Raw genomic sequence first — 26232 nt, 5'->3', positions numbered from 1 at the left:
CAGTTTGAACTATACAGTATGTAGTCTTTTTCAGGCTGCCTTCTTTCACTTGGAAATGCACATTAAAATCCCATGTTTTTCATGCTTGATAGTTCATTTCTTTTGACATTGAATAATAGTCCACTGGATATACCACAGTTTATCCATTCACCTACTGAGGAACATCTTGGTTGCTTCCTTATATAGCATTTTTAATTTCAGCATTTGTTATTACAAAGAATTTAAGATATACATGAAATTAGGTAATGTGGACTTCTCATATAGTTATCACCCAGCCCCATCAATCATCAACCAGGACAATCCTGTTCCATCCACTTACCCCTACTCTCTCCTGTATTATTTTAAAAGGAAATTCGAAATGTACAGTTCTAATATTTCAGCATTTAATTCAGGATGTTTCAGCATGTATCTCTGAGCATAAGGATTCTCTTTAAAAAATGCAACCACAATACTATTATCATATTTAAGAAAAACCCCAATCTTCTAGTATTCAAATTTCCAGTTGTCTCAGAGGCATACATTCTTTTTAAGTTTGATTAAATTAGGGCACAAATGAGAGGCCTACACATTGCAATTGGTCATTGTCTTCTAAAGTCTCAGCCTATTAAAATCTCCTGCATCTTTTCCCCCTTCAAATTTATTTGTTGAAGAAACCAAGCTGTTCACCCCGTGCAGTGCCCTAGTCTTGATTTTGCTGATTTTATCTGTGTTGCAGTTTAACAGGTTCCTCTGCCCTCTGTATTTTTTTTTTTTTTTTGAGACGGAGTCTCGCTCTGTTGCCCAGGCTGGAGTATGTTGGCAAAATCCCAGCTTGCCGCAACATCCACCTCCCGGGTTCAAGCGATTCTCCTGCCTCAGCCTCCCGAGTAGCTGGGACTACAGGTGCCTGCCACCATGCCCGGCTCATTTTTGTATTTTTAGTAGAGAGGGGGTTTCACCATGTTGGCCAGGCTGGTCTGGAACTCCTGACCTCAGGTGATCCACCTGCCTCGGCCTCCCAAAGTGGTGGGATTACAGGCACGAGCCACTGCACCTAGCCTGCCCTCTGTATTTCTTATAGGAGATCTAGAGTACCATCTACAGGCTGGATAAGACTTGGGTTGGATGTTTCTGGGGGAAGACCATTTCTTAGGTGGTGGTGTGATCTTTCATCTACAGGCATATATCTGGTTCTATTTTTGTGATCTAAGGCAGCCATGGATGCCCAGTGCATAATTCACCAGGAGCTACAAAATGCTGATATAATTCTACCAGCCCTTTACTTATTAGAGTACTTCCATAAAACGAAAATTCTCTATGTCTACTACTTGATTGCTCAAATATATGTAGTTTGTACAGAAAATATGTATCTTTCTGTCAAATGTGTTGATTCCCTAGCTGCTTCCACTGGTGCTATTATTTTAACATCACCATTCATTCATATGAGGAGCTCTTATTCTTTTATGTTCTTTTAGCATTCTGTTCATATTTCATGTGTGTAACATCTCAAATCCCACTATGTTGGGTCTCACTGGGGTTAGGTTTTCTATTTATCTTGGCCTTTTTCTTTCATGCTTCTGGTTCACCGCATTTGTCTGGTGGTCCTTGGATATCCATTTATATTTAGGGAGGTTGCTAGTGTTGCGTTTCCTTTGCTTTTGTGAAAGCAGGACTGTTTTTTTTTTTTTTTTTTTTTTTTTTGAGACGGAGTCTCGCTCTGTCGCCCAGGCTGGAGTGCAGTGGCCGGTTCTCAGCTCACTGCAAGCTCCGCCTCCCGGGTTTATGCCATTCTCCTGCCTCAGCCTCCGAGTAGCTGGGACTACAGGCGCCCGCCACCTCGCCCGGCTAGTTTTTTGTACTTTTTAGTAGAGACGGGGTTTCACCGTGTTAGCCAGGATGGTCTCGATCTCCTGACCTCGTGATCCGCCCGTCTCGGCCTCCCAAAGTGCTGGGATTACAGGCTTGAGCCACCGCGCCAAAGCAGGACTGTTTTATTACCAGTTCTCTTCTCTGAGTGGGGATTCTTAGTGAGACCTTCTTGTGGGAGAGGGTATATTATGAAACTACATTTAAAGGTAAGAGTATAGGGAGCTAATTGTTAGGCTCATGGTTCTCTAAATGCTTTCCTTTATGGATTGATAATAAGCACGCCAAGCCTTAGTCCTCACCAGTTTTCTCAATTTTCTTAAGAAAACCCCTGCCCCTGGCTGCTGTGTAAATGTTTACTGCTTTTGTCCTCTATGCACAGGAGTGGATATGGGAGTGAGATCTTTTCTCTATATAGGCCCTCAATTGATCATCCTTTCTAGTCCTATTTCACACTAATTCTAAGCTTAAAGCACCCCCCCCCCCATTGGATTTTGTTTGCTAGACTTGCTCCCATCTCTTCTGAGGCCCCTTAGTGGTGTAATCTAAGCTTTCTCTTTCTGTTTTACCTGTCTTCAGAAATCCACAGAACAGACGGAGTGTCTCACTGTCACCTGGGCTGGAGTGCAATGGCGCAATCTCGACTCACTGCAACCTCTGCCTCCCGGGTTCACACAGTTCTCCTGCCTCAGCCTCCCAAGTAGCTGGGATTACAGGTGTCCACCACCACACCTGGCTAATTTTTTGTATTTTTAGTAGAGACAGGGTTTCACTATGTTGGCCAGACTGGTCTCAAACTCCTGACATCGTCATCCGCCTGCCTCGGCCTCCTGAAGTACTGGGATTACAGGCGTGAGCCACTGTGCCTGGCCTCTTTTTTTTTTTTTTTTTTTTAAATTTAAGAGATAGGGGTCTCGTTAAGTTACCCAGACTGGTTACACCTGTAGCTCTAGCTACTAAGGATGCTGTGGCAGGAGCATCACTTGAATTCCTGGGCTTACCCAGCTACAGAACATTTATTAGCAAAAAACTGGCCTTTTTTCTTTGCTATTATAGATTCTTTCCTTTTTCAATATCTATAATTTTATTTTAGTAGGATTTTAGAGGGGTGGGTGGGATGTCATTAGTCTGACATTAAGTAGCAATTAGTGCTCTCTAGAAAAATAAAATTCTTATTTTCAGCCAGCTTGGTCAATATAGATATTTTGTAAACTATACTGATGTGGTTGGTATGGATAGTATATTTAAAAGTTTTCTTTTTTTTTCTTTTTTTTTTTTTTTTAAGACGGAGTCTCACTCTGTCGCCCAGGTTGGAGTGCAGTGGTGTGATCTCGGCTCACTGCAAGCTCTGCCTCCAGGGTTCATGCCATTCTCCTGCCTTAGCGCCCCGAGTAGCTGGGGTTACAGGCGCCTGCCACCTTGCCCGGCTAATTTTTTGTATATTTAGTACAGAGGGGGTTTCACTGTGTTAGCCAGGATGGTCTCAATCTCCTGACCTCATGATCCCCCCGCCTCGGCCTCCCAAAGTGCTGGGATTACAGGTGTGAGCCACTGTGCCCGGCCTATTTAAAACTTTCAAAAATTTTTAGATTATTTGTATTTTTGATCTCACGAAATCATGTCTGATTAGCTTAATATTCTACGTCTATCCTATGACTGTAAAAATTTGCCCAAATATATATACTAATAAATATTTTAAAGAGAAGCCAGTATTTCTGTTTAGTAAGGTTTCCCATTTAATGATGAGCAACTACACGATTCTGAAGTCAAGTCTGAAATACATCTTCCCATTTTCTTTTTTTTTTTTGAGACAGAGTCTCGCTCTGTCACCCAGGCTGGAGTGCAGTGGCGTGATCTCAGCTCACTGAAACCTCCGCCTCCCGAGTTCAAGCGATTCTCCTGCCTCAGCCTCCCAACTAGCTGGGACTACAGGTGCGTGCCACCACCCCAGCTAATTTTTGTATTTTTAGTAGAGATGGGGTTTCACCACATTGGCCAGGCTGGTCTTGAACTCGTGACCTTGTAAACCACCCGCCTCAGCCTCCCAAAGTGCTGGGATTACAGGCGTGAGCCATGGGGCCCGGCCATCTTCCCATTTTCTTGGGGGAAAAATTCTAATTTAACTTTTAGGAACCAAAGACTTTATGTGATATGTGGATTAAGTTATCACACCTCAGAGACTCAGATTAAGATGACAATGAATTAGATTTCAAAATAAGAATATAAACATCCATAATAAATGACTAACCTATTAATTCTGAAGCTAGTATTAATGTAGGAGAAAAGAATCTTTTGTGATTAGCTTAAAGCAACATCATAATAAACTCAAGATCATTTAGAAATACCTAAGACAGGGGCCAGGTATGGTGGTTCATGCCTGTAATCCAAGCACTTTGGGAGGCAGAGGCAGGTGGACAGCCTGAGCTCAGGAGTTTGAGACCAGCCTGGGTAACATGGTAGAACCCCATCTCTACAAAAAGTACAGACATTAGCCAACCATGGTGATAGGAGCTTGTGGTCTCAGCTATTACACTTGGGAGGACTGCTTGAGCCCAGGAGGTTGGGGCTGCAGTAAGTCGTCCAGCTTGCGAAACAGAGTGAGACCCTGGTCTCAAAAAAAAAAAAAAAAAAAAGAATTAATGGTTTTAAGTTGGTGAAATAAAGATCTTCTACCCCCTTCTCTTAAAAAAAACTTACAAGGAGAAAAGCAGGATTTTTTTAAATGAAACTAGGAGACATATGTTACCCCAAATTACAACATATAAAGTTGAAAGTGGACAGAGAAATGATAAACGACCAGTGTTTAAGTGCCAAGTGACTTAAATGTTACGTGCCTGGAGAGAAAGACAAGCAAACCCAGAAGCAGATACAGTCCCTAGAAAGTGGAGTAAGGCAGGGACTGAAATGGAGATTGTTTGAGAAAACTTCAAGAGAAGACAGGGTTCCTAGGTTACGTATCTGTGACTTGGTGCAGAGAAAGAGGTGCTGGGTCTCAAGAGAACCTACATCAGAAACAGTTGGAGAACAACAAGCACAGAGGAGTACAGGCGTCAGGCACAGGCCTAAGCATGGAGACTGGGGCAGCCCACTGAACAGGGAGATCCTCTAACCCATCCTGCTCCAAAACACTGTCAGGGACATTTATAAAGCCCTTCCCTCCACTGTTCCCCACTTTTCCAGCAGAGAACACAAGATCCCTTTCTGGAGAAACTGAACCAACCCAGAAAAAGATCTCTACAAACTGATATTTGGGAATCCCTAGCAAAAAGTCAATTGGCCATCTGAGCCTGCCAGTTGCTGGAATGCCTTCTAGAGACCTTCCAAATGGCTTTTTTTTTTTTTAAATAGACAGTGAGGACTGCCTGACATTTGAAGAAAGTTTCCATCATCACAGAGACCAAAGGAAAGAAGAAAAGGTGACTGTGAGGAAACAAATGCAGGAAGACAAGCAGAAAGTAACTTTATCATTCATGCTTTTCGAGAGATGAGAAGACACTGCAGTATAAGAATAGAGTGTTCAGAAATTGAAAAAAGCTGAAGTAAATTTCATAAAAAGGGTTATAAAATATAGCACTTTTTTTGGAAGGAGGGAAACAATGGAAATAGAATAAAAAGAATACAAGTTATCAGTCTGGTATGCCCAAGAAAAGAACAGTAAAGAAAAATCAAATTCCAAGGATGGGTAAAGATGAGACCCCCACTGGAAGGGCTAATGAAAAAGCAACAGTAGGCATATGAAAACCATCAACACACATCTTCGTGAAATTTCACATCAGAGATGAAAAACTAAAACCTTTCACAAGAGAAGAAAACTAGGTCACAGGTAAAGGATTAGGAATCAGAGTAGCAACTTCATCAACACTAGAACCTACTGATGGAACAGTATAAATTCTCCATGAAAATGATTTCTGATCTTGAATTTTATGCACACAGAAACTATCAATTGAAAGTGGGGTTCTCTCCCCTTTCATTAACTATCCAGGCTAACTTGTAAGAGGAAGAGCAGAAAAAAAAATTCATTTTCAAACATGCAAAATCTCAAGAAACTTAATTCCCATGAAAACGTCCTCAGAGGATGTTATAGAATGTGTTCCACTAAAACAAACACACAAGGAATACATGGGATCTAAAAATAGGAACTAGCCCAAACTGAAACAGACAGATGGAAGAGTCTGCAACTGATGGGACTATTATATCTAGACAGGTTTGCTCATGTGGTCTACCGTGCTTAACATTTCTTTTCTCGTACTACTTTTTGTTTTCCTGGATTAACCTCCCTCATATTTTTATTTACCTGGCTTTCTTAAACTTGAAGCCCAGCCTGGGCACATAGCAAGATCCCGTCTCAACTTTAATGTAAAAAACAGCTGGGTGTGGTGGCACATACCAGTAATCCCAGCTACTCAGGAGGCTGAGGTGGGAGGGTTGCTTGAGCCCGGGAGGTCAAGGCTGCAGAGTGGTGATCACACCACTGCATTCCAGCTTGGGCTACAGAGCAAGTCCCTATCTTAAAAAAAACAAAAAAAAAACAAAAAAAACCCCAAAAAACTTGAAACCCTCTCATACTTGGCATAGCTCTGTGAAATTATATACTTATATAGAAATAATAATGAAACATTTATAGAGACATAATAATGAAAACATTGAGTATGCATATAACCAAAAATTCTGAAATAATGACATTGAGAGTGATATGCAGAGAATAATGGAGGTAGGGGATTAGTACAGGATGTAAGAACTAACGTGCTCATATACCCCAATGAGAATAGACACAGGGGATGAATCAAGAGACAATAGTATATGGATATTATTTGGAAATATGGCGACAAATAGCAAAATTGTTGCCACTAGAAAAGCTGACCTGGGGTAAGGTCATGCTGGGGGGACTCTGATTTTTGTTTATATCTGTGAGTACTACTTGACTTTTTAATCACTATGCATATATTCCTTGCATATTAATTTTAAAGTTAATTAAACCATTAAATATGAAAGCAGCTTAGACATTTAAACTCTGAACTCTAGAGCAAATATGTAATTCCATGATTCTACTTCCCTAGAGTTTACTCAAAAATAATGCAATTGGAAACACAATAATTTTAAGGGTATGAGACACTGAAGGACTGAAAGTCTTATACTATTTTGCAACTGATTAATGGGATACATTGATATCCTCTGAAAAGACACTGGTCAAAGCTCTTACATATTTGACAAAACCAACCCAGGGACCTGGCTGTGCTAGCTGAGTGTACTGAGTGTGTGAAGTTTAGTGTGATATAACAGCAGAAAGGTCACAGAGTGAGAAGCCAGAGGACATGGGTTCTCATACTTGGAGAAACTCTATACCTGTTTCCTAATTTCTTTGAGCCTCGGTTTCTTTGCCTGCAGAGATGTATGACTGTCATAGAATAACCTTTCGTCCGTAGACATGACATGTATATGTATACATAATGCTGTGAACACATTTTCAAGGGATCAAATGATCTGAGCATAAATTGGATTACTAGAGAAAGCTAGCTGCTGATCTCAACACAAAATAGTTTTCCATTATTAGGACATAATATACTAGTCTATAACTTCTGAGCTTTAACTTGTAATCGTAATGTACTGTTTAATTTCTTACATAATGACTGAAATTCCCAGCAAAGATCAGTGTAAACACACACAAATTTTAATGAAAATCAATCTTCATCAGCAATTCACTGTAAAACAATTTAAGAAATCTGCTTAAATAAAAGTTAAAAACAAAACAACCTAAGAACGTACCAACCATTAAATCCTATATAAAGATCCAAGTCAATCAAAGCAGCTGCTGCTTCCTTGGTACCATCAAATGAATGCACCTGGGGACATACAGGTATAATTTTATTATTATAATAATTACTCTTTAAAATTCTAAGTTACATTAATAAGACTTTGTAGGCAAAAATATAGATCCCTGTAAGTTTTTGGACCTCAGGATTTCAAAGGTGGTAGTCCCTATAATTTTTATTTTCATATCAGATTTCACAGTTATAACCGGTCATCATCTCCAGTGACATGATGCAAAACGTTAGCTGCTGAGAATTTCTCTCTTTAGAGTAGCAGTGTTGCTGTCTCCACACTAGCATTAGTGCAGAAGCTCCAGAAAGGGGTTTAGGAATAGACATATTCTTAGGCAAAAACATGAAGAAAGCTTAGAAATTTTATGGCACCATTTAAAACACGTTTTAAAATACTGATGAATTTTCTGTTAGAGGACTTTTTTTTTTTTTGAGATGGAGTTTCACTCTTGTTGCCCAGGCTGGAGTGCAATGGCGTGCTCTTGGCTCACTGCAACCTCCGCCTCCCTGCTTCAAGCAATTCTCCTGCCTCAGCCTCCTGAGTAGCTGGGATTACAGGCATGCGCCACCACGCCTGGCTAATTTTGTATTTTTTTTTTTAGTAGAGGGTGTTTCTCCATATTATTCAGGCTGGTCTCGAACTCCCGCCCCCAGGGGATCCACCCGCCTCGGCCTCCCAAAGTGCTGGGATTACAGGAGTGAGCCACCATGCCCGGCCAAGGATACTTTTTTCTGGAAGAGAAATTACTTTTAAGAGACAAGGCAGGGCCAGGTGTGATGGCTCACGCCTGTAACCTCAGCACTTTGGGAGGCTGATGCCGGTGGATCACCTGAGGTTGGGAGTTCGAGACCAGCCTGACCAACGTGGAGAAAACGTATCTCTACTAAAAATACAAAATTAGCAGGCTGTGGTGGCGCATGCCTGTAATCCCAACTACTCGGGAGGCCTGAGGCAGGAGAACTGCTTGAACTCAGGAGGCGGAGGTTGCATTGAGCTGCGATCGCATCATTACAGTGCAGTCTGGGCAACAAGAGTGAAACTGTCTCAAAAAAAAAAAAAAGAGACAAGGCTGAAGAAATTCTTATAAATGGGTAAGACTGTTGCTTAAAAAGCATAAACCATAATCCCAGCACTTTGGGAGGCCGAGGTGGGCAGATCACAAGGTCAGGAGATCGAGACCATCCTGGCCAACATGGTGAAATCCCGTCTCTACTAAAATGCAAAAAATTAACCAGGCGTGGTGGTGCGTGCCTGTAGTCCCAGCTACTTGGGAGGCTGAGGCAGGGGAATCGCTTGAACCTGGGAGGCGGAGGTTGCGATGAGCCGAGATTGCGTAGAAGTGAATTCAAGGGCCAGGCACAGTGGCTTACACCTGTAATCCCAACATGTCAGGAAGCCAAGGTGGGCAGATTGCTTGAGTTTAGGAGTTCAAGATCAGCCTAGGCAACATGGTAAACTCCATCTCTACAAAATATACAAAAAAATTAGCTAAGCATGGTGGCGCATGCCTGTAGTCCCAGCTACTGGGAAGGCTGAGGATGGCTTGATCCTGGGGAAGCGGAGGTTGCAGTGAGCTGAGATTGTGCCACTCCACTTCAGCCTGGATGACAGAGCCAGATCCTTTCTCAATAACCAAAAAAAAAAAAAAAAAAAAAACCAAAAACCAAATTTCACAGGGTTTTCTTGTGAATGGAATTCTGTGCTCATTCTTGTACTCTGAACAAAGGAACTATAATTAAAACTGATTTGTGTTTATGCCACATCTGGCCCATACATTCAACAGTAAATTTACATGTCTTTCAAAGGATGGGAAAAGAAACTCCTAATTCTATTGAATTCTATCTAATTCACATGGTTTTCTTTTTTTTTCCTTTTTTAAAAAAAATTTAAATGTTGACGTCTGAATTAGGGGCCATCCTTCATAACCAAGATGCTTTATGTGTCACATAAATGTTAAGTATCCCTTATCCCAAGTATGTGGGACCAAAGGTGTTTCGTATTTCAGATTTTTTCAGATTTTGGAATATCTGCATATACATAAAAAGAAATCTTTGGGAAGGGACTCAAGTCTAAACATGAAATTCATTTATGTTTCATATACACTTTATACCATACCCTGAAGGTAAATAATTTAAATAACTGTGTGCATGAAACTAAATTTGTGTACAACGAATAATCAGAAAGCAAAGGTGTCACTATCTCATGTCAGTGCTTAAAAAGTTTCAGATTTTGGAATATTTTGTTCTTGGGAGTATTTGGATTTTTGGATTAGAGATGTTCAACTTGTATTAAAAATGACTATTTTATACTTACCACTCCCCCTACACAGCGATCTCTATTTCTTTTCATTATGTCTGTAAATTAAAAACAAAGAATTTTTAGCAAATAGCTTGATTTCTACAAAATTCTTAAGTTCTAAATGAGACTTTGGTTTTAACTCACCCAAAAAGTCAGCATGTGAGTTTCGACAATGAAGAAACATTGGTAATTTTGTTTGTTCTGACAGTTCAAACTGTTTTTCAAAATATCTGCATAATGCAAAAAAAAAATTCTCATTACAAATTTTATTTTAGCATGAGGAAGGTAATGATGTCAAAACAGCTTTTAAGTTAAAGGTATTTAATTCTCTATAAATTACAGGACAATAATTATGAACATTTAAAGCACATCAGGCTTATCAAAGGGCTTTTATAACTTACAATTTTTGGAAAGAAATACTTCATTTTCTGGGCTTACAAAATTATTTTCATAAAGTACCACCACTGGCCCCTTGCCACTGGGAGCACCATCAATGGAAGTCAACTCACCAAGCGAGAAGCCCGGCAGAGCTTCATAATGCATGCCAATCTATTCCATTTTGCAACCAGTATTTTATGTGCTGTTATAAAAGAAGTTACTGCCACTGGGCAAAATGAACAAGGTTTCCCTCAAAAACCAAATCTAAGTATTTGCTAAACAGCAAATAACTCAATTATGCTATTAAAAAAAGAAAATTACATGATAAAGTGGTAGCCCTGAATATCTTAGAGTACTTGATAAGAAGCTTTTTCCAAGTACCACATACCTTTGTCTCATTTGATCCTCAAAATAACCCAAGGATAAAAGCTGGTGTCGTACTTTGTCCAACATAACAATACCTGGCATGACCAACTTGGAACCAGACCTTCAGTGCTCTCATTCCAAGTCCCAGCCTAAATGGCAAAAATCTGTCACGTTTTCAAGACGCTTCCTTCTGGTCCCGGAGTATAATGACAATATTCAGAGGATATAATGAATGTTCATTCTGTTTGTTTTTTCACTTCAACACAGTGCTCCCTCTTGTTCTCACAAATGGTAGGTTCAACTGAATCAGGATAACAGGTGGCTTATTATTTTCTTAGATGTGCTTACCTCTTCTAAGTCCTTTAATTTGGGGAAACAATTTCTCTGTTTAACTTAAGCCTCTTTTGCTATATTTTCCTATATCATATTTCCTCATGTGCAGGACTATTTTATCCCCTTTGCACTCTTGAAAATGCTAAATTTTAAAATTAGAACTAGAAATGTACTTCTTAAGAAGCAGTCTTCAGGCTGGGCATGGTGGCTCATACCTGTAATCCCAGCACTTTGGGAGGCCAAGGTGGGTGGATCACTCAAGGGTAGGAGTTCAAGACCAGTCTGGCCAACATGGTGAATGAAACCTTGTCTCTACTAAAAATATAAAAATTAGGCCGGGCGCGGTGGCTCAAGCCTGTAATCCCAGCACTTTGGGAGGCCGAGACGGACGGATCACGAGGTCAGGAGATCAAGACCATCCTGGCTAACACAGTGAAACCTCGTCTCTACTAAAAAATACAAAAAACTAGCTGGGCAAGGTGGCGGGCGCCTGTAGTCCCAGCTACTCGGGAGGCTGAGGCAGGAGAATGGCGTAAACCCGGGAGGCAGAGCTCGCAGTGAGCTGAGATCCGGCCACTGCACTCCAGCCTGGGCGGCAGAGCGAGACTCTGTCTCAAAAAATAAATAAATAAATAAAAATTAGCCAACGTGTTGGCACACGTCTGTAATCCCAGCTATTCCATGGGCTGAGGCACGAGAATCGCTTGAACCCAGGGTCAAAGGTTGCAGTGGGCTGATGTCACACTACTTGCACTCCAGCCTGGGTGACAGAGCAGCACTCTGTCTCAAAAAAAATAAAAATAAAAAAAATAGAAACAGTCTTCCTAAAATTGGTGGTCTATGTCTGTATTACCAAATGTTTGGGTTTTAAAATCTCTTTTTCAGATTCTGCTGGGTTAGAATAAGCAAAAATATTTTCCTTTCATTAACGAAGTGCTGAAATTTTGCAGTGTAGGAAATATTAATGACAACTTGGACAAAAAGATATTTTAATAATACAACCAGTCACTATTTCCATAACCTCTAAAGTAAACCAAATGTCAGCAATTAAGTGTGCTCTAGTCATTATGTCAACTTTACTAATATATTTGGCTTCTGGCTACACACAGCAGGCAGTCCTCTTCATTGTGTGCACTGCTCTACACTATACTGGTTATTTTTTCCACACAAAATTCCATGGACCAAACCACATGACCAAGCTGCAAATTCACAGTATCTAATGGTTGGATGGAAAATTAGCTTCCTATCTCAAGGTAGGCAAAAGTACAGTTTATGAAAATAACAGAGGCCAGCTGGATGCGTGGTCCACGCCTGTAATCCCAGCACTTTGGGAGGCTGAGGTGGGCAGATTGCTTGAGCTCAGGAGTTCAAGACTAACCTGGGCAACATGGTGAAACCCCATCTCTACAAAAAACACAAGAATTAGCCCGGTGTGGTGGCATGTGCCTGTAGTCCCAGATCTTGGGAGGCTGAGGTCGGGGGATTGCTTGAGCCTAGGGGGTCAAGGCTGTGGTGAGCCATGATCACACCACTGCACTCCAGCTTGGATGACAGAGTGAGACCGTGTCTCAGAGAAAAAAGAAAAAGAAAATAGCAGAAGCCCAAGCAATAGGCCCACAGAATTTGACATAATTCAAGAAAAGAGAGGTCCCTGAATTCATGCTAGCTATGTATCATAAAAATATGAGGGAGGTTAATCTGGGAAAACAAAAAGTAGTACAAGAAAAGAAATGTTAAGCACGGTAGACCACATGAGCAAACCTGTCTAGATATAATAGTCCCATCAGTTGCAGACTCTTCCATCTGTCTGTTTCAGTTTGGGCTAGTTCCTATTTTTAGATCCCATGTATTCCTTGTGTGTTTGTTTTAGTGGAACACATTCTATAACATCCTCTGAGGACGTTTTCATGGGAATTAAGTTTCTTGAGATTTTGCATGTTTGAAAATGAATTTTTTTTTCTGCTCTTCCTCTTACAAGTTAGCCTGGATAGTTAATGAAAGGGGAGAGAACCCCACTGTCAATTGATAGTTTCTGTGTGCATAAAATTCAAGATCAGAAATCATTTTCATGGAGAATTTATACTGTTCCATCAGTAGGTTCTAGTGTTGATGAAGTTGCTACTCTGATTCCTAATCCTTTACCTGTGACCTAGTTTTCTTCTCTTGTGAAAGGTTTTAGTTTTTCATCTCTGATGTGAAATTTCACGAAGATGTGTGTTGATGGTTTTCATATGCCTACTGTTGCTTTCTCATTAGCCCTTCCAGTGGGGGTCTCATCTTTACCCATCCTTGGAATTTGATTTTTCTTTACTGTTCTTTTCTTGGGCATACCAGACTGACAACTTGTATTCTTTTTATTCTATTTCCATTGTTTCCCTCCTTCCAAAAAAAGTGCTATATTTTATAACCCTTTTTATGAAATTTACTTCAGCTTTTTTCAATTTCTGAACACTCTATTCTTATACTGCAGTGTCTTCTCATCTCTCGAAAAGCATGAATGATAAAGTTATTTTCTGCTTGTCTTCCTGCATTTGTTTCCTCACAGTCACCTTTTCTTCTTTCCTTTGGTCTCTGTGATGATGGAAACTTTCTTCAAATGTCAGGCAGTCCTCACTGTCTATTTAAAAAAAAAATGCCATTTGGAAGCTCTCTAGAAGGCATTCCAGCAACTGGCAGGCTCAGATGGCCAATTGACTTTTTGCTAGGGATTCCCAAATATCAGTTTGTAGAGATCTTTTTCTGGGTTGGTTCAGTTTCTCCAGAAAGGGATCTTGTGTTAAAAAAATAATAATAAATTAAAAAATAATAATAATAAATTAAAAAAAAAAGTAAAAAATTATTCCTAATGATACAAATTGAGGATAACTAGTACTGAACATCAAACAACTATTATCTTTAGAGAAGAAAAACCCACCATGGTAACTAGAAATAACAACGTAAGTTACAGGGTAGGAATTGGCATCTTTTTTTTTTTTTTTTTTTGAGATGGAGTCTTGCTCTGTCGCCCAGACTGGAGTGCAGTGGCCAGATCTCAGCTCACTGCAAGCTCCGCCTGCTGGGTTTACGCCATTCTCCTGCCTCAGCCTCCCGAGTAGCTGGGACTACAGGCGCCTGCCACCTCGCCTGGCTAGTTTTTTGTATTTTTAGTAGAGACGGGGTTTCACCATGTTAGCTAGGATGGTCTCGATCTCCTGACCTCATGATCCACCCATCTCAGCCTCCCAAAGTGCTGGGATTACAGACTTGAGCCACCTCGCCTGGCCGAATTGGCGTCTTATTAAGAGACTCCTCTGCCTGTTTTACTCATTTATTATTTTTTTAAAGTTTATAAATGAAAAATCATTTTCTACTTGAGTTAGATTTGCTCATCTTAGTGAAGCTTCTGATTGTATTACTGCTTCTTACAGTTGAGGTTTAACCATCTAAGGATAAGAGCTGGAAAAGTTCAGCTTCAGAGGAGCAGTTGCTATTAATTAGGATCAAGGAAAATCCAAAAAGCCCAGTGCGTTTCATGGGTATACCTGAACACAGGTAGTAATCCCTCCTCTGTAAGCTGCTTGATGGCAACGTGGCCTCAATTGCTCATCTCTAGGGTCTCCTAAACCCCCAAAGGACTGTTTTAAAATCTTCTTGTTGTAGTTTTTAAGACCTGCACAGCGTTAACATTTTAAAGCCCCAAGAAAAATGCCCAAGGCAAATTCCTCCTATCCAAGAGAACAGAGCTCTAAATTGCAACAAGGAAACGAGTGTAGCATAAGGCCAGGAAATTGAAAATACAGGGTATGGCTTAAAGGATAAACTTTCCATAACTACATCAGGCCTTTTCCTTGTTTTCACTCTTTGCTTCTCTTTGTCTTTAAAAAATACTTTTTCCAGAAAAGGTCTAGGTACTAACACACAAAAAAATGTATTTAAACAAACAAACAAAAAAAAAAAACTTTATAAAGTTCCAAACAAAAGCAATAGCTAGCATCTTCCTTTAGGGTGGTAATATTTCTAGCATGAGTAATATAACAGCCATGATTGCACACGTACTATGCACCACTCATGTCACTATGGGCTTTACGCGCCTTATGTTAAGAAAGGTAGGCAGCAATCTCCCCATTTTTAAAGGGGATGCACAAAGGGACGAAGTGACACCAACGGCAGTTGTAAATCTCATGAAAAGATCTGCTGATTCCAAAGCTCATCCTTTTAACATGTCATACGCTGCCTTCACTTAGCATCATTTTTCAGACACATCTATTGTATATTGATTTTTCTGTCTTGCCTCCTAATTTTCTATTTTTCTTTTCTCATACATCTCCTTTTTCCTGACTACATTTTTACTTAAAAACAAATCACGGCTGGGCGTGATGGCTCACACCTGTAACCCTAGCACTTTGGGAGGCCGAGGCGGGCGGATCACTTGAGGTCTGGAGTTTGAAATCAGCCTGGCCAACATGGTGAAACCCCGTCTCTACAAAAAACACAAGAAAATTAGCTGGGCATGGTGATGGGCACGTGTAATCCCAGTTACTTGGGAGGCGGAGGCAGGAGAATCGCTTGAACCAGGAGGCGGAGGTTGCAGTGATCTTACATCGCACTGCTGCACTCTAGTCTGGGGGACGGAGTGAGACTACATTAAAAAAAAACAAAAACAAAAACAAAAACAAAAACAAAACACCCAAACCATACACCGGTTGTTTCAGATGGTAGAAAAGTGCAGACCAAAATCTGAAGTCTTCCAAAAATAAACCCAATAGTGAAAGTTGAATTATAGGCTTTTTATCCACACTGCTCAAAAGGAATAAAAAAAGAACCTTCTCTCTGTATTAAATATTCAACAGACATTTACTAAGTATCTACCATGTGCTGAGAGTACTGTGCTAAATGCTATGGAACTGTCACATGAGTAAGACAGGGTGTGTGCCTCTGAGGAACTCAAAAGACACTTGTCTGTTGTGGGGAGGAAGGGATAACCTAAAACCCATTTCTGTACAACATGATAAGTGCTGAAACAAATACAGTGCTGTGTACACAGAAAAGACTGCATGCTGTAAGTACACGCTAGGGGAAAAGAAGTGAGGGGCAGAGAACATGGGTGTTTGTTTCCTTAACAACAATCAAAATGTGATTGTTACTAGTGTGTCTTTTTTTTTTTTTTTTTTTTTTTGAGATGGAGTCTTGCTCTGTTGCCCAGGCTGGAGTCCAATGGCACAATCTTGGCTCACTGCAAACTCCACCTTCCCAGTTCAAGCAATTCTGCTGCCTCAGCCTCCTGAGTAGTTGGGATTACAGGTGCTCGCCACCACGCCCGGCTAATTTTTGTTTTTAGTAGAGACAGGGTTTTACCATGTTGGTCAAGCTGGTCTTGAATTCCTGATCTCAGGTGATCGGCCTGCCTTGGCCTCCCAATGTGCTGAAATTACAGGCATGAGCCACCGTACCTGGCTGTTTTTTTAACCAAGTCATTTGATGTTTTATCATTAAAAATTTAAAAATCTTCACTGCCATCTTATCAAAAGTTCCTCCTACTTATTTTGTCATTAGCTTATTCACTCTGGAAGAAGCCAGTGTCACATGCTGTCACTGAAAGTCAGTCCTTCCCTCTGCTGTTCATACACTTTAGTGACAGCACTTCCAACCTACTTTAATTATTTATGTCCTCTCTTGTCTACAGTGGCATCAGGAAAAAGTCTTATTTTCCTTAGTATCATGCTGAGGAGGCACTTGGTAATCATTTACTGAATGGAGTTTGAACTTCTCTATTAGCAATTAACACCTGGTATGTGAGTTCAAGCACAAGCTGTGATATGCATATTCTAAGACGCTATTCTGAACATGCTCTGATGATGGTGAAGAATCCTCAGAACAGTTAAATTAAACTGATACTGTCAGTGTTTTCAATTAACCCCAAAACTGAGTTTAAAGTATTCAGGTTGCATTTTAGAATCAGTTCTAACTCATTTTGGATGAAAAGTCATATGGGCAAAAAAACTTGGGGACTCTGCGATTGCTCTTGCTTGTTGTAACACATAGTCTATTAGACTTACAAGGCTTATCCTGACAAAAACCAGACATTAAAGTTGAGGAATATGATCTGTGGGCTTAACCTGAAGAACTATTAAAGACAACTGTTTTTCTATTTCAGTGTGAACATGAGAACTTTTAAGGTTAAGTGAGCTGGCCTACATAATATTCGACAGAGTATGTATAGCGCTTTAGTAACCCTGCTAGTAACCACATGAATGTCCCTGAAAGACACAGCAAATAATATACCACAAACTAAGCAGTTCTAAAAGGGATGTATAAATGAGCGACCTAAAAGAGACAGGATGTGTCTACAGAGCATTACTCTAACCCATCCTTTTCTACTTGGTTATAGATCTTCACACTCCAGAACTCTGGAGCTTGAGGTCTAGGGTATGACAGACTCCACTAGTAGATCTGCTCCTCCCCACAGTGATTTTCAACCGGGGGGACATATCAGAATCCCATTTGTGGGGAGCAGGGAGGGAAGGGGGAGGAAGTACACTTTTGGCATGCGTAATTTTAAAACATCCCTTTAGGCCATCAAGTCACTGGCTTAATCATATGATCATATCACCATATGACAAAATTATTAATTATTAAATATTATGATATAGCTGGATGGTATCTTAAGAGAGAATCTGATCCTAATTCTCTGTGTATAAGAAACTAAGGAGGACAGAGGACTGTTTATTCTTAAAGGTCTCTAGGGACAGATATTCTACCTTATTCAGATTTCTGCATACTCCGAGTTCTTGGCAGTGGCTGGCACACAGTGCTCCATAAACATTTGCTGAATGGATGAATAACTAAATTAACCCCCTTTAGAAGCTCAGTCTAATGTTTTATCATCTTCATAATTAAGATGTTTTTGAAATTCGACAAAATGCTTACGTTTTAAATTCAGACTATGACCTAAATTTTCTTTTCAGTCTTTAACACTCATTCACCAGTATGATGACAGGAGCTCCAAATTTAGCTCCAGGCAATGGGTTACAGGAAGTCCTGCAGGGTTGTGGGCTTTGGAGTTTTCTCAGAAGCCACCATTCAACATGGCTCCTATTAAAGGAATCTCACAGTTCCAAACTAACAATATTCAATGCCCAGCAAGAGTAAACTATGCTTTTCTAGCTTTGGTGATTGATCTTATAATAAATACTCTTGTTGGTTTTTTGTTGCTGATTTTTTTTTTTTTTAAGAGACGGAGTCTCCTTATGTTGCTCAGACTGGTCTGGAACTCCTGAGCTCAAGCAATTCTCCTGCCTCTGTTTCTCAAAACAGCTGCGACTACAGGTACAGTCTGCTGTGCCTAGCTTGTAATACACTTTCAATATCCTTTGTTTTTAAATGATATCTTCCAATTTGGGAGGCTGAGGCGGGTGGATAATTTGAGGTCAGGAGTCTGAGACCAGCCTGACCAACGTGGTGAAACCCAATCTTTACTAAAAATATAAAAATTAGCCAGGCATGGTGGCATGTACCTGTAATCCCAGATACTCGGGAGGCTGAGGCACGAGACTCATTTGAACCCAGGAAGTGGAGGTTGCAGTGAGCTGAGATCACACCACTGCACTCCAGCCTGGGCAACAGAGAGCGACTCTGTCTCAAAAAAACGAAACAAATCACATTCCCCAAAATAATTTAATTCATTCCACTGGAACTGTTCATGGAGGAATGCATGTGTTAAACAAGCAAACAAAAAATGTAAAGTCTCTATCATGTAAAACTCATCCCTAATTTCTACCATTAAAATAAAATTAAATGGTTAATCGACCAGGGAACTATGTGCTTCCGCCCCTTATGAATTACATGCAAGTATGCATGCAATTAGTTTCACTTAACTTTTCATATACAGAGGGAAAAACAAAAATATCCTGATGCTTAATCCAACTATATTCTCAACTGATAAAAGCTATTTTAAAATCACTCATGATTTTACAATAATTTGTAAAGCCAACAAATTTCCTTACTTGAGTTGAGTATCTTTGGGACAAAACTGTAGTCGGTCAAAATCTTTAAAAAGATAAAGAAGAATAATTACTCCTAACTTACACAGAAAAAAATGACTTATTTTCAAACAAAGTCATTCTAAGAGGCGAGGCTGGCACTCACCAAGTCCACATTCTCCTATTGCCACAACTTTCCCTTTATTGTTTTCAGCAAGATTTAGCAACTCCTTTAAGTAAAGATCAGGGTTATTCTTTTCAAATTCACCACATCTTGTAGGATGACATCCAACTGTACTGAAAAACATATCTAACACAAAATAATGTCTTAGGATTATTTTCAAAGTATTTTCTCATATTTATATTTATTATGATATTTAGAGGATATCGAGTAATTTCAACTGGTTTTCAACAATGGTAATAGATTATTCACATTATAAGAACTGCATTATGTTAATCATATGACAATTTTTAGAATACCAAAACAAAGTAGGATACGAATATGAAAATTGCTTTAATGTATTAATAAAATAATTCAGCTTTTTCTAATGTTTGGCATTTAGGGATGTAGAATGCAAAGTGAAAATTTTTTGTTTTTGAGACAGGGTCCCACTGTGTCACCCAGGCTGGAGTGCAGTGGTGCCATCACGGCTCACTGTACCCTTGACCTCCTGGGCTCAAGTGATCCTCCCACTTCAGCCTCCCAATTAACTGGGACAACACATACATGCCACCACACTTGGCTAATTTTTAAATTTTTTTGTAGAGACAGGGTTTTGCTACGTTGCCCAGGCTGGGCTCAAAGTCCTGAGCTCAAGCGACCCACCTGCCTAGGCCTCCCAAAGTGCTGGGATTACAGGCCTGAGCCACCATGACTAGTGATGATTTATCTTTTATATTCACCATTCATGTGACTATCTTGATTCATATATTTTTCTTTAACACCAATTCCTCCATTATTGATTCATGTATTTAATATAGCATAAAAATGTATTCCCTTAAAGAGGTTAATAGTGGAGGTTAAAGAGGTGGAAAGGGGAATTTGTTTTTCTAATAAAAAAATGAGGTTCACCTATTTGGAGGACACTCTGACAGTCTGACTTGTATAGAATACAAATGAGAAGTCAAAAACACTTGTTAAATGGTTTAGCTGAGTTTGAACCATGGGAAAGGTATCAAGCCTTCCTCAGGCTCTCATGCAGATGTTTAGAAACAAAGGAAGCAGCACTTTTAAGGCTATAAGAACACAAGTTACATGGAGAGGAGTGGAAGAGGGCTGATAATGGAGGTGGGAGAACTTTAAAAAGCATACATGTTTGGGGATAAAAAGTAAGGATAAAATGTTCTTATATATCTCGAAAACTCCCTGGGAGAGATTCTATCTTTAATCACTAAGAAAAAGTGTCAATGGGCCGGGCAAGGTGGCTCAGGCCTGTAATCCCAGCACTCTGGGAGGCCAAGCCAGGCAGATCACGAGGTCAGGAGTTGAAGACCAGCCTGACCAACATAGTGAAACCCTGTCTCTATTAAAGATGCAAAAATTAGCCAGGCGTGGTGGCGCGCGCCTATAATCCCAGCTACTCAGGACGCTGAGGCAGGAGAATCACTTGTACCCAGGAGGCAGAGGTTGCAGTGAGCCGAGATCATGCCATTGCACTCCAGCCTGGGCGACAGAGCAAGACTCTGTTTCAAAAAAAGAAAAAGTGTTAATGGATCCTAAAAGAGAAGTATGGATTTTAGAGAGATTTCCATAAAAATATAGCTTTTAGTAAGTTTTCATACATAAACACATCAGTATTTTAAAATACAACATTTAAAAATTATGTAGAATGTTTAATTCCTCAGTGTCTAGCACATAAGGTATGCAAAAAAAAGTTAAATTCATGCATGCCAGATAAATGAGGTTTTATGTAACTAAGATTCCTTTAATAATCAATCCTAAAACTTTCAAGATTTTAAATAAATGCAAAATGTATGAACATAAAGCAAGCATATGAGGGGTTATACAGCATTATTATTTGCATTCTTGGTACCATGCACAGTATCTGGTCCATCTAGTAAAAATTTAATAAAATAATCCTTCACAGCTTAAGTTAAAAAAGAATACATAAAAAGCAACTCGTATCTTTTTGTTTTTTGGGGGTTTTTCTGCTTGTTTTGAGACGGAGTCTTGCTCTATTGTCCAGGCTGGAGTGCAGTGGCACTATCTCCGCTTACTGCAAGCTCTGCCTCCCGGGTTCACGCCATTCTCCCACCTCAGCCGAGTAGCTGGGACTACAGGCGCCCTCCACTATGCCCGGCTAATTTTTTGTATTTTTTAGTAGAGACAGGGTTTCACTGTGTTAGCCAGGATGGTCTCAATCTCCTGATCTGCCTGCCTCAGGCTCCCAAAGTGCTGGGATTACAGGTGTGAGCCACCACGCCCAGCTAGCAACTCGTATCTTAAACACATTAAAACACACACATGAATTCCACATCAAAAACACCTGAGGTTAAACTGTGTACCTGGAGAACTTTATTCTCATTAGCTGAAATCTTAAAATAATCTTCATTGAGTACTATGAAATGGTTTTATAAACAGCTGATATACCAATGAGTACTCTGAATTTTGTCATCTTAATCATGTCCCATTGAAATCAGTCTATTTTCCTGTTGTTTCCACAGTCATGATCTATTGTATTGTACCTGAAGCAGTTTTCAGAAAGACTTCTTCAAAATTACTTAATTCATTTTTTTTTGGTAAAAGAAATATGAGAATACCATTTGTTTGTGCCAAATGCAGTGCATCTTTACTGTCTTGTAGATTTCCACCTGTAATCATAAACTGAAATAGAAAGAAAATAAAATAAGCTGACTTTAATAGGGCAGCAATAACAGTTTCCTAAACATGCCTTCCTACCACTTCCTTATTCCAGACTGCTCTCTTCTGTGACTGTCACACACCTACCCTGGGAGACTACCTCCTATGCAGAGTGGTATCTGACTACACCTCAGGGATGTATGTATGTATGTGTGTGTGCGTGTAGAGGTGTAGAATTCATCACTAGACTCTGTCAAAATGTTAAAATGTATTTACATGTCTACCTTTCCTATTAGACAACGAGTTCCTTGAGGACAGAGATCAGGTATTATGAAAGCGTGAATAATTAATCAGTGATTCAATAGTGTTGATTGATTAGATAGTTCTCCAAGTGTAGTCTGGTAACTCCCAGTAGGTATATGAACTCAAAACTATTTTCCTAATAATAATAAGACACTTTCTGTCTTTTTCACTCTCACTCTACTGCAAGTGTCCACAACGTATACAAGAAGCTACACGATGTGTGATACCACCAGACTACAGAAAAAGATATGAAAATTCAGCAGGCTTCTAGTAACACAGTCATTAGAGATTTGAAAAAACAACTGTACTCATGTTGTTAATTTTTTTTTTCTGGAATACACTTGTTTTTCCTAAAAATATGCTATTTATGTTATCCAGTAGTTTCTTGTTATTTTAAAAGGAATTAATATTCAAAATTTTTTGTTTTAATTTTTAATATAGTATATATCAGTAGGTAAGACTCATACAAACAAAAGCTCTTTGGGGGTACTCAATAATAAAGAATGTGAAGGGGACTGGAGAGCAAAAGGTTTGAGAATCAGTGAGTTAATGCATGCTGATGAATTCTCTGTAGGAAAACATATGGCTTTTGGCAAATAAGCATACTTCTACATAGACCCATTAGGATCCACCCAGTAATTAGACTGCCATCTTTGCTGTTAAAATGAAAGTGTCACTGAAGAGCTTTGTGTTGATAGTGAGAGCACTGAAGCACTGCTGCATAAGGGGCACATTCTTCTAAAGACATGATGCAAGCACAATGATGTATATTTTTTCATACTTCAAGAGTCTCACTAAAATGATGAACTCATTCTAGGTACAACTCAGGGAAAAAACACAAAACAAAGGTAGACCTGCAAATGATAAATAGATGTTTTCATATAGCTATTTAAATCTTTAATATGATTAGCTATTGAGTATCCGTTCAGGAAACATATAGCCATAATTAAATCCTTGACTATCTGTAAAACATAAGATATAAGGCAGGGCGCAGTGGCTCAGCACTTTGGGATGCTGAGGCGGGCGGATCACCTGTGGTCAGGAGTTCAAGATCATCCTGGCCAACATGGCGAAACCCCGTCTCTACTAAAAATACAAAAATTAGCCAGGCGTGGTGGCGGGCCCCTGAAGTCCCAGCTACTTGGGAGGCCGAGGCAGGACAATCACATGAACCTGGGAGGCAGAGGTTGCAGTGAGCCAAGATCGTGCCACTGCACTCCAGCCTGGGCAACAGAACAAGACTCTGCCTCCAGAAAAAAAAAAAAAAAAAAAAAAAAGACATTAATAAAAATAGGGGGAAAACTTTCTTTTTGCTAACATACCTAAAACTTTAATACTAGAACAGATACCTACAACCAGTATTTAAATTATGTAAAATACTAACCAAGTCTACTTTTTATTTTACGTGTAACTTTTCTAAATAGTTGAAAAAAGGGCAAGACACGAGGGCATCTCCTCTCCCAGTGTATAGGATAATGATAATGATCATCTCATGGTGGTGGCTTCCAGCACACACATAACGTAGGTTGTTTATGCCAGGCATAATACCAAATGCTTTACGTTCAATATTTTATTTAGCCTTCATAACAACTCTATTAATTAAGTACTATTATCATTCTCATTTTACAGATGAGAAAACTGAAGTCTAGTGAGATAAAAGACCCCAGGTTATAAAGCTACAAAAAATGAAGCAGGGGCTGGACACCAGGTTTGTTATGCCCTAACTATGCTTTTAACTACTATAACATAAATGCAAGGTATTGAATTAAATTTCAGTTTGGAACCATGTTCAAGTAAAAATCACTTCAGTTCTGTCATTCCTAAGTGTGTGTGTGTTGTGTGTGTGCATGTGTGTGAATAAACATTAAGATTAAATTACTCATGGCTAACACATGAAAATTTAAGAGCTTAGTATTTTGGAGTCATCAGAAAACCATTGTTTAAAGTGATTTACCAAGCAGAATGACTCCATAATGAGAAATTAATGTAACTTTTATTTTTTCATATTATTTGTGAATAATAACAAATACAAGTTTGGAGTTGGAGACTGCAAAACTCATTTAGTCAGCCGTGTCACTTTCCAAAACAAGTTATTCAACTTGGAGGCAGTAGCTATCAAGTGTCCTGACAGCATACTATGGAATTTAACCTTATTTCTTATGTGTATGTGTGTGCTAGCTCTCTGTTTTAAAGCTAATTTAAAGAAATATCTAGGCCGGGCGCGGTGGCTCAAGCCTGTAATCCCAGCACTTTGGGAGGCCGAGACGGGTGGATCACGAGGTCAGGAGATCAAGAATATCCTGGATAACACGGTGAAACCCCGTCTCTACTAAAAAATACAAAAAACTAGCTGGGCGAGGTGGCGGGCGCCTGTAGTCCCAGCTACTCGGGAGGCTGAGTCAGGAGAATGGCGTAAACCCGGGAGGCGCAGCTTGCAGTGAGCTGAGATCCGGCCACTGCACTCCAGCCTGGGCCACAGAGCAAGACTCTGTCTCAAAAAAAAAAAAAAAAAAAAAAGAAATATCTATTCATTTGCTTACTAGAACTCTCTAAAAAAACCATAGACATTTTATTACTGTAAAAATTAAAATATTATCTCCATTATCTGAAATGGTATACCCAAACTATAAATAGCTACACTTGGTGTCTTTTTGATTATTGCTTAATTCTGACAAATGCTAAATTATATTATAAAATTGATTAAAAGTTGCCTCTTTAGAAGCCTGGTAATTCACATAGGTTTAAAAAAAATTTTTTCAAAGAGGTTTTGCCATTTATCATGTATAAGAACTATATATGAGATTTGTGTAACTTAAATTGCTATGAACAGAATATTTGGATATTTTGTTTCAATTAACTTTCTAATATCACAAGTAGACAATTTGTACTCCAAGTGTGGCATTGGCTTGTTCCCTTCTACTCTGCAAAATTTTAACTAAAATTTAGTTAAAATATAAATTTAAAATTCTCAAGAATAACAAAACAGATGTTACCTTTTTAACACCAATCTCGACAGCTCTCCCTATTACATCCTGTAAGTCATCTGTAAAAGATAAACTCTGCATTAAGAAAACCTGGCAGACAAAAATTTGACTTTTTTTTAGCTTTTGTGCAAATGGCTATTTGAAGTTTGATATTTGAAATTATAAACTTCTATAGGTAAAAAAACCTTAATTAAACTTCATTATAAATGTTCATGATCATGGTTTATCAATAAATGTGTTTCACTTTGTTTACAGTTTTATCCAAAATGCATAGTGAGTCCTTTTTTTTTTTTTTTTTTTTTTTTGAGACGGAGTTTCATTCTTGTTGCCCAGGCTGGAGTGCAATGGTGCAGTCTCGGCTCACTACAACCTCTCCCAGCTGGGTTCAAGCGATTCTCATGCCTCAGCCTCCCAAGTAGCTGGGATTACAGGTGTTGCCAGCACACCTGGCTAATTTTTTTGTATTTTTAGTAGAGATGGGGTTTCACCATGTTGGCCAGGCTGGTCTCGAACTCCTGACCTCAGGTGATCTGCTTGCCTCGGCCTCCCAAAATGTTGGGATTACAGGCGTGAGCCACCGCGCTCAGCCATGAGTTCTTTATTATTTCAACTTTAAGAGTGGATTATGTTGCCCAGGCTGGTCTTGAACTCCTGTGCTCAGGCAACCCTCCCGCCTCAGACTCCCAAAGTGGTGGGATTACAGGTGTGAGTCACAAGGCCCAGCTTGGATTATGCTTTTCAAGATCTCCCGAGGCAGAAAATTTGTCTTCATAGAGAAACTATTTGCCTTAATAAAGGAAATACTTACCTTGATGCTTTTGAACCCCCCTATAAATTCCTCTGAACATAGGGTCAGTCAAGTTGATACCAATATCTGTAGAAAGCAAAAATCACTGATCAATTATTGAGTCTCTAGTTGAAACTTCTACTTAAATATTAAAAGCTTCTGTTACTAAACTTTTTGTTCACACACTCATCTACTCAAACAATATCCAAGTGCTACCACTTGTCAACTACTGTGCTAGAAACATGGGATACAAAGATGAATAGGATATAATTCCTGCTTTCAAGAAACTCACTGCAGAATTGGTAAGGCAGCTCCATTATCACACAATTATGAAATATTAGAAGTAAACACGGGTACTAT

At 39.4% G+C, this 26232-nt stretch overlaps 1 protein-coding gene across 10 annotated transcripts in view; it reads right to left on the bottom strand.

Annotated features, from left to right (window-relative positions):
• The window catches only part of TATDN1 (TatD DNase domain containing 1), a 50823-nt gene that overhangs the window by 8298 nt on the left and 16293 nt on the right, over positions 1-26232 (bottom strand). For 5 of the 10 annotated variants that reach the window (XM_030937551.1, XM_010363900.2, XM_030937554.1 and 2 more), the window contains exons 2-9: positions 25894-25959; positions 25095-25144; positions 21684-21822; positions 19165-19308; positions 19023-19065; positions 10108-10193; positions 9979-10019; positions 7609-7685 (exon numbers count right to left, since the gene is read on the bottom strand). In XM_030937551.1, coding sequence (XP_030793411.1) covers positions 7609-7685; positions 9979-10019; positions 10108-10193; positions 19023-19065; positions 19165-19308; positions 21684-21822; positions 25095-25144; positions 25894-25959 — 646 coding nt within the window. Of the gene's footprint in view, positions 1-7608; positions 7686-9978; positions 10020-10107; positions 10194-19022; positions 19066-19164; positions 19309-21683; positions 21823-25094; positions 25145-25893; positions 25960-26232 lie in introns of those variants that run through there. The other 5 variants (XM_030937553.1, XM_010363901.1, XM_030937556.1 and 2 more) reach the window with 4 other exon arrangements.

Source organism: Rhinopithecus roxellana, chromosome 9 (assembly GCF_007565055.1).
Source record: "Rhinopithecus roxellana isolate Shanxi Qingling chromosome 9, ASM756505v1, whole genome shotgun sequence".
In the NCBI taxonomy this organism is placed as follows: Eukaryota; Metazoa; Chordata; class Mammalia; order Primates; family Cercopithecidae; genus Rhinopithecus; species Rhinopithecus roxellana.
Note: the sequence above shows the minus strand (reverse complement) of the source record. Positions and strands in the feature narration are given on the sequence as shown.